Source organism: Lygodium microphyllum, chromosome 16 (genome assembly GCF_053477565.2).
Source record: "Lygodium microphyllum isolate KBCC chromosome 16, Lygodium_microphyllum_v1.1.10, whole genome shotgun sequence".
Lineage (NCBI taxonomy): Eukaryota > Viridiplantae > Streptophyta > Polypodiopsida > Schizaeales > Lygodiaceae > Lygodium > Lygodium microphyllum.
Genome location: NC_141150.1, coordinates 20718843 through 20728753, shown reverse-complemented (window position 1 = coordinate 20728753; position 9911 = coordinate 20718843). Strand labels below are relative to the sequence as shown.

General features: G+C 39.8%; 1 protein-coding gene across 1 annotated transcript; it reads right to left on the bottom strand.

Annotated features, from left to right (window-relative positions):
- Positions 1-8006: 8006 nt before the first annotated feature.
- Positions 8007-8528, bottom strand: LOC148022597 (uncharacterized). The gene has a single exon (XM_087695236.1). The coding sequence runs from the start codon at positions 8526-8528 to the stop codon at positions 8007-8009; it is 522 nt and encodes a 173-aa protein (XP_087551362.1).
- Positions 8529-9911: the final 1383 nt, after the last annotated feature.

Genomic DNA, 9911 nt, shown 5'->3' with positions numbered 1-9911 from the left:
TGCCCCCATATTTGGTGGAGAAAAATATGTTAGATATCTTTCCCCCCCTTGCGGCTCTCTCTTCATTCTACATATGTTTCTTAGTCTCCCTCTTTCCCTCTCCCTTTCTCTCTCTAACATGCATTTAATGCTCTACTATCTCAAAGTGGTTATATAAGGTCACACATCCCCTATGACACAACTTTCCTTCCCAAGTTGTGGTCGCAAGTACATATGGCCCTCTTCCTTTCCCTCTCCCTCTCCTTCGCCCCCTCTCTCTCCCCTCCCTCCCTCTCTCTATTTGTCCCCCCTCACACACACGCACATGCACATGCACACACACACACACAATCTCCGTAGCCCCTACCCCTCTATCTCTATTTTTCTTGCCCCCCACCTCTCTCTCTCTCTCTCTCTCTCCCCCCCTCTCTCTTTCTCACTCTCTCTCCCCCTCTCTCACGTACACATGCTTTATATTGTCTCTCTATGTATGATATCCACCCCCACACTTAGTCTTTCACAGTCACCCATATCTGACATGTGTATCAGTACATGTGTAGATAGCTTGGAAAATGGATCCATCAGCAACTACTACGCCCAATACCAAGGTCCACATATATGTGGTCTCCTTCTTTGCCAAACCTATTATGCATTACACAAGCAATCGGTTCTTGATGTTGAAGGAGGAAGGCATTTATAATGGCAATGGCTATCGTGTTCTTGCTATCAGCCATGCAAATGGCTGAATGTGAAGCATATTGATCCATTGCGATAATGACTATGAGGATGGCTAGATATATGCTCTAGATACCTTAGTCTTGTAAGACTGTCTTGTCGAACAAGAAAATGGGCCTACATTGCGGCCTTCCCCCATAGTAGACCTCACCTAGAGCCCTTATAGCTTTGAGAAAACAACAACCACTATGGAAGCCGCACCACCGCCCTTGGACATGGTGAAAAACAAGATCATCCCAATCATGCTTGATGCGGAAGAGGAGGGGATACCATCCTCTTATGTTGCAAGCGTGGTTGAGTACATAATGCCTTTAGGAGGGCGACATGGAGTGTCATATCACTTGTTTCACAATATGAGTGTTATAGGGAGAGTGGAGGAGATCCCAATTTGGTATGATGGCAATCTAGTGTACAAGCTTTCACCGGAGGGCGGACAATATGCATCCAATAGAGGGTATGGAGCAAAAGTATGATGGCCATTGCCGGACAAAGCCCACATCAGCATTGATGGCATTCCCTGGCATTGTTTGCTGAAGCAATTATGTTGGAGCACTAGAGTATCCAAATAGAAATTGTGATGTCTACTCAAATTTTGGCACACTAAACGAGGTGGCATGAACAAGTATAAGACTCTTCATTTGCAGAGTCGTTAAAAGGATTGTGGGATAGAATGACTTGGTTTTTGTACTTTAATACGAGTAAATCATATTGATTAAGTCCCATTGCATGCTATGCAGGAAAAATTAATACCAACATACTAGCTATTGAAATGTTAGCTGCTCTGATGGTCTTGGAAGCCTTGGATGCTTCTATTGTAAGAAACCCCCCCATCCTACTCTCCAAGTGCGAGTGTGTAGTGTATTATGTGATGTTAGCAAGCACAATGTCAAGGCTCTTTATCCATGAAAGGACACACAACCATGAGGTGTAAAGAGGCATGTGCAGAGCTAATGCCAAAGAGGTGAGAAAGATCGTAGAGGACATGGTAAGAGACTTTAGTGCAACTGGACCTCGACACTTGTAAATGATTGTGGCTAGAAGACTAATGACAAGTGCCCTCATTCGTGAACAAGGTGTTCCCATGTTTGACATTGAACTCTCGATGATGCTTGAGAAACTCCAACCACTCATTTAGAGGAATAGATAACATATTATTCCATTCACGAATACCATGCATCTTGTAGATATCATAAAAAAGCCATGCATATGATGTTCAATATTAGTGCATATAGGTTCAAACACATGGTCTGTGCAACATGCATTGAGAGCAACCAAGGGATGGAATCTCATCTTCTAAAGATAAAGCAAGCTTGTGCATACATATTTTTCCATGCTAACCTATTTCTTGGGCAAGCTGTTGACAACGATAGTAGGTGCTTTGTATTCAAAATGTCAACAATGAAGACTAGGCTATCCTCAGGAGTAGACTTAGTGAATCCAATGCAAAGGAATGGCATTGGGGACCTATGCACATAGTTGGATATGCTTCAACCATGTGCGACCCAATGTAGTTTCTCTTACATGATTTTACTATCACAACACAAACTTAATGAACATAGTTATCCTTAAACTTCAATTTCTATCTTGTGTTTTTGTAGTGTACAAGAGTTGATGACTTTCGCAATATGCGAGATGAAGGAAGAGGATATGGATGCATAAGTATTTTTCTAGACAAAGTTGAATGAAGTGATGGAGAAATGTGGCCATCACAGCATTGATTTTCGAGAATTCATGGCAGATGAGTCAGCCACCAAAACTGGAGGGCCATCCATACACTTTTTTGTGGTGGTCCAAGGAAGAGATATTGCTTATTTCATTGGGAAAAAAGTCTCTAAATGTACACATCGCAATATATACACAAGAGTTTCCAAGATGAGCATAAGTGTTTGTGTCGCGTGTGGAGGTGTGTAGCCATGGAAGATGATGTAACAATGCAATACTGATTCGTTCGGGCTTGGTGGGCCTTAGGGAAAGTTGTGGATTACAATAATCTAGTAATGGATTGTTAGCTTAGTTGGTGGCATATTAGATATCTGCATTGGAGGCAACACTTTGCTAGGGTAAGTCTAATCCGTAAAAGAGTAGGATGTGATATGCGATGCAATTGTTTTCTCATGCTCCATACCCTCTAGTGCTAGTATTCATCCAAGTAGTAGAGGACATTACTCATATTCAAACCATGAACCTAGTAGAGCCAATGCATGCAAGCTAGTTGGTCGAGGAGGGATTCAAAGGATCTATTAACTTGTATGATGCATGTGTTACTTATCGATTTCACCAATTCTCTATTACAGAGTACAAAACGACATGCATTCATTGGCAAAAAGTTCCATGGTGCAAGACCCAGTGCAGAGAAGCTTTAGGTCGACTACAGTAAGGAATTAGCCCCACACCTCGAGCAATAACAATGATGGTTGAAGAGATGGCAACATGAACCCAAAGGCATCAACATCTTGATTTTAGAGGGGCAAATGTGACTCTAGTGAGGAAACAAAAGGTTGATGGAAAAGTGGGGTCAGAGGAAGAAAATTTCTCTCATAGGCATGAGTATGTGATAGAAAACATACTTAGAAGAAAGTGCATAAGAAAACTAAACTTTGAGGATTCTTTGCCTTCCAACTGATCAATGGTAGTAGTGCCAAATTCTTCGGAGGAAATGGTGGTGGAGACAATCCTTCACGACACTGTTTGGGCCATAAGAAGGATTCCAGCTTGCAATCATGTGCAATGTCAAGGATGGTTGGGAGCTAGATAGGCGAAATGTAAAAAACCAATAAAAAACATGATGCATGGGGTGTTTGTGCCTTCATTTTGGGGTATCATGGAGTATTATAGCTCAAGAGGGGAAGCTAGCAATCAACATGGAATGCAACACTAGTTCATGTGGTTCTATAATAAGGACATTGTGAACCATACATGGAACATTTTTTCTTCCATTCATCATGCACCACCCAGAATTCCACAAGTATGGCCAGTGGCACGAGACACAAATTTTCTAGAAGAAAAAATCTACATATTGGAGAGTGGTGGGTTTGTTTTTTGCAAAAGGAAACACAAGAAGTGGATGCAAATGAGGGCTCGCATAGATATTGGAGAGGTATTTCATAGGCTACAGGGAAAAGGATAGACTCAGCATTAGCTTTGGATGCAACTATGAAGGGCCACATAGTGATGAAACCCTTGAAACATGAGCTTTTCAAACTAGAGACACCTTACTCAATTATCTTTAGGAGTGTTACAATGTGCACATTGCAAAGAACCCGAATGTAATTGCTAGGATTTCATGGGACCACGTAGTTGAAGAAAAAGGATATTTGGCATGCAATCACCTGTACTATGTGTACCTTTGAGTGCTTCGAATGGATGCAAATGTAGACATGCTTACATACCAACCCATGATTATAGAATAAAACTTGCACCTCATGTTTGGAAGTAGAAGATTTTTTTGTAGCACCACTTATATCGTGACCAGTAAAGAGACAACAATGCTACCTCTTAGTCAAACCACATTTTATTTTGTTGAGAAAACATTGTCATACAATTCACTTGGTTAGCTTGTGTCTAAATTTTGTCAAGATTTTGGTGGCCTTATCTCTCTTAGTTTGTCAAGAAATACCAATATTGCCAAAATTTAAAGCAATATAAATGTATATTTGGATTTCTTGTATGAATTTTAGTAGTGTATCCAATTTATTGGGGGGAGAAGGGGGGAGGGAAGGGGAGGGAGCTATCAATCCATTGCAATAAAAGTTCTAAAAATCCAGAGTAGTTGCGTGAGCGATCACATTATGATAATGATAATGAGAGAGAGAGAGAGAGAGAGAGAGAGAGAGAGAGAGAGAGAGAGAGAGAGAGAGAGAGAGAGAGAGAGAGAGAGAGAGAGAGAGAGAGAGAGAGAGAGAGAGAGAGAGAGAGAGAGAGAGAGAGAGAGAGAGAGAGAGAGAGAGAGAGAGAGAGAGAGAGAGAATCATTTACATGATATGGAGAGCTATTAGAGTGGATGTTGAGAGAGAGAGAGAGAGAGAGAGAGAGATAGAGAGAGAGAGAGAGAGAGAGAGAGAGAGAGAGAGAGAGAGAGAGAGAGAGAGAGAGAGAGAGAGAGAGAGAGAGAGAGAGAGAGAGAGAGAGAGAGAGAGAGAGAGAGAGAGAGAGAGAGAGAGAGAGAATCATTTACATGATATGGAGAGCTATTAGAGTGGATGTTGAGAGAGAGAGAGTGTGTGTATGTGTGTATGTATTCTTTGAGAGAGAGAGAGAGAGTGTGAGAGAGAGAGAGAGAGAGAGAGAGAGAGAGAGAGAGAGAGAGAGAGAGAGAGAGAGAGAGAGAGAGAGAGAGAGAGAGAGAGAGAGAGAGAGAGAGAGAGAGAGAGAGAGAGAGAGAGAGAGAGAGAGAGAGAGAGAGAGAGTGTGTGTGTGTGTGTGTGTGTGTGAAGGTAGTGGTGGTGGTGGCAACCAGGGAAAAATTTCAGCTCTCCTAGATCTTTTATTTGAAACTCTTTCTGCAACATAGATTTGATCTCATAAATCCCCTATGTATCATCATCTATAATAACCAAGTCATCTACATAAACCACCAAAATCAGATAGCCTTTCTCTACCTTCTTAATAAACAAGCTATGATAAGCTTTGCCCATCTGAAAACCAAGTCTCTCTAAGTACAAGCTGATTTTTGTATTCCATGCATGTGGTGCCTTTTTCAAACTATACAATGCTTTCTTTAATCAATAAACATAAGATGGACATTCAATATGTAGACATCCTTTCGCTTGTTCCATATAGACTTCTTCCATCAAGTCACCATTCAAAAAAAACATTCTTTACATCCATTTAATATAGGTTCCAACCTTTGGACGTAGTTAATGCAATGACAGATTGTACAATTGCCATCTTTGCAATAGGATTGAAAGTCTCTTCATAGTCTAGCCCATACCATTGAGCATAACCTTTCACAACCAACCTAGATTTGTATCTTTAAAGTGAGCCATCTTGACTTTGTAGACCCACTTGCATCCAATAGACATCTTGCTTTCAAGAAACTTAACTAAATCCCAAGTTTAATTTTTTAGCAAAGCAGCATACTCTTCATCCAGTGCTTTACACCAATTTTCATCCTTAATTGGTTCAACAAATGTCATGTATTCTTTGTACTTTATTAATTTTTTCATGTATGCATAGTGTTTAGCTAAGTATCCACTATAAGTAGGTCTATCAACATGTTTTCTTTCTCTATGTGATCTTTGTAGTTGTGGTGCACTATGTGATTCTACACTCTCATGAGGCGGTATATAACTTTGCTTAACGCTAGGTGTAACAACTACAGATATGCCAATATCACTATCTAAGTTGTTAGTGGAATCATATCTTGATGTTAACAGATTTGTTAAATCATTAAGTACTTTCTCTTTTCCTTTATCCATGTCTAATCTCTCCCTCACCAACACATTTGGGTTAGTGGAATGAGATCCATGATTGCGTAATCTTCCTGTCCAAGGATTCACACCAGAAGATACATCATGCGCATGTATAATAGCACTACTAGTATCCTACATTCCATTTTTAGCATATGTACTTTGTGAAGAGTCATCATGAACTGTTACCTACTTTGTACTATACCTGGATGCTAGCTCATCAAATAGCACATCACGGCTGATCAAAGTCTCATAAGTAGATGGAACATAACACTTATAAGCCTTCTTTTCCTATGAGTAACCAATAAAAATAGACTTCGCTACTTTTGGATCAAGTTTCTTTCATTTTTCATCAGATACATGCACATATGCAATGTTGCCAAATACTTTCAAGTGTCTAAAGTCAAGATTATAACCATAAAGTTGCTCATATGGTGTCTAGGTGTAAGTGTCCGATTCATGCCATGAATAGCAATTGGAATTGCTTTAGCCTAGTAAGAAAGAGGCATATCTTTCTCATTCAGGATTGCCTTGGATGCTTCCATAATAACCCTATTTTTTGGATCAACCACCCTATTTTGTTGTGGAATATAACTACATGTCAATCGTCTCTTGATCTTATGCTTAGTCAAGTACCTGTAAAACTCATTAGACACATATTCACCACCACTATCAAACCATAAGCATGATACACAATAGTTGAACTCTTTCTTTGCACGACATTTGAAATCCATAAAGCTCTCCAAAACTTCATCTTTATGCTTCAAAATGTATACTCAAGTATACCTATATCAAAATCATCCACAAAGGTCACATAATACTAAGACCCTCTAAGAGATACATTATGTGTAGGTCTCCATACATTTGAGTGAACCAGCTGCAAGGGTCTACTACTATTTTGTGTATGCTTGACAAAGGGAAACTAGGCTTGTTTCCCAAATTGACATGTTAAATATACATGTTCCAAAAATTAGCATATTTGAATTTTGGCAGAACCAAAACAATTTCCTTATGCTATATATTTTTCAGCCTTTGAACATTGATGTATTCAATGTGTTTATGTTAGATATCTATGCCTTTGACACTTACATCATCATGAGAAAACATTGTAGCTGTAGCTAATAAATATTTGCATCCAATGTAAACATTCTGCCATGTCTTTTTCCCTTTGCAATCAGCTTGTAATCTTTGCCATATTCCTATAAAAAAGAACCATCTTTGTTAAAGCGTACCTACAAGTTTTACTCAACCATCTAGCCAACACATAATAAAATCTTTGTGATTGACGAAACATGCAAAACATCATATAGTTTCTTCTTCTTGCCATCAGGCATAACCAATGGAACAACACTTGTATGAGCTATGCCATACTGAGTATCATTTCTATGCATACATAGCCATTTGTACTTGCTTTCATTTCATCAAACCACTCTCCATATGGTGTCATGCAATTTGATGCTCCTAAATCAATATACCATGTGTCATCTAATTTCTTTTGCAAACTAGCCTTGTTCCATACATAAGTCATGGTGAATAACTTGTCACACCACTCTCATGCTCTACATGATTGGACGAGGCATAGTGACCCTACTATCTGCCTCTTTGATTGGCTTGATTTTTCTAAAATTCTTTAGCAATGTGGCCATATTTCCCATAGTAATGACAACCCCTATCCTTATTTACATTATCATGCATACTCTGGGAGATTGCCAAGATCCTTTACCTCTAGATTTGGATCTGCCCCTTGCTCGGGAGTATCCACCACCTCTAGCATTATGACCTTGTTGATTTTGCATATGCTGAGATGCATTTTACTGAGTCCCTCAGCCACGGAAGGAACCCCTACTACTTGAGTGCCATAATCTCTTTGATTAGAGTAGAAAACTACATCTTTGCCTTTTGAGAGTTACTTGAGCTAGTAGCTAAACCCAATTTCACCTCCTCATGAATAAGCAATGAGACTAACTCATTAAAGTTTGGCATTTCAGATCTCATTGAGATAGACATGTCAAATGACTTGTATTTAGGTCCTAAACCATTCAAGGTCACTACAACCAAATCCTCATCCTCTACTTCAGTTTCGATTGTTGCTAACTGATCTGCAATGGTTTTGATTTTCGTTACATACTCTTGAATAGAGCATCCTTTTCTGTCCATGGTGTTGAACTTGTGTTTTAGCTGTATCTTCCTTACACTTGTAGTAGTACCATAATATCTCATCACGATACTCCAAGCATCTTTCGATGTGTTGTAGTTCATACTTTGCATTACCATGGCATCTGAAATACACAATGATAGCCAGTGTAAAATTCTATTGGCTCTTTCCATCCAAGCATGATGTGCCCTCAGTTGCTTAGTAGTTGGTTGAGCCTTTTCAGAAAGCTTGGGCTCAGGTTTAACACCCATCACTAAATCTCAATAGCCTTTCCTGATGAGAAAGTCCTCCATATGTAATTTCTAGATAGCATAGTTGTTATTGTTGTTCAAAGAGTAGAGAGAGAAAAAGGGAAAGAACTCCATATCCATGAGCCTTCAGGCTCTCAAGCTCATTCCTTCATTTCCACACACTCTACTGAAAAGTGCACACACACTACAAGATAAAGTGACCTAGTGTAAATGTAGACTAGACTGACTAACTCTAGTCAGGTCACTGACTGACTACTAACCCGACTTATTTAATGTAGTCACATGTAGACAGCTGTACACACTAGCTGTCATAGATGTCGGTCATAGATGAAGACACACTGACGGTGAGCTTGATTTCTAACACTCCCCCTCAAGCTCAAAAACAAAACTCAAATCATTTGCATCACTCCAAGTAGCTGTCTAAAGTGAATAAACTTATCTTTACCAAGTGATTTGGTAAAGATGTCTGCTACCTGGTCTTCAGTCTTCACATGCTCCAAGTCAATCTGATTTGCTAAAACCATTTCCCTGATGAAATGGTAGTGAACCTCAATGTGTTTTGATCTTGCATGATAAAAAGGATTGCTTGCTAACATAACACTGCTCAAATTGTCACAGTACAGCTTGACTTTGCTGTCCAAGTGTACTCCCAAGTCATTCAGTAACTTCTGTAACCACTTAGCTTCACAGGCCGCTAAGGCCGCACCACGATACTCTACTTCCGTACTGGACAAGGCAACAGTAGGCTGTTTCTTACTCTGCCAACTGATCATGCTATTACCCAATCCAAATGCATAGCCACTGGTTGACCTCCTGTCATATGTGCAACCAGCCAGTCAGCATCAGTGTACCCCATCAAGTCAAGGGTTTTCCCATATGCATAAAACAGCCCATGATCTGTGGTACCCTTTACATATCTCAAAATTCTTCTAACTACATCCAAGTGTGGTTTGCGAGGCTTCTGCATGAACTGACTGATCAACCCCACAGCATAACTCAAGTCAGGTCTAGTGATCGTGAGATAGATCAAGCTGCCTACCATCTGTCTGTACATAGTAACATTCTCAATCTTTGTCCCAACATCAATCTGCAGCTTGACATTCTGCTCCAAAGGCGTATCCATAGGCTTGCAATCAGCCATACCATATTTCTGTAACATGTCATGAGTATAATGCTTTTGTAGCAGCCATATGCATTGAGGTGTAGAAACAACCTCAATCCCCAAAAAGTATTTCAGTTCTCCAAGGTCCTTGACCTTAAATTCAGCCTGTAAACACGTCTTTATTTTAGCAATCCCATTTTCATCATCTCCTGTAATGATTAAGTCATCAACATAGACAACTAGGAAAACATAGCCACTATCTGTCTTCTTCGCAAACAAAC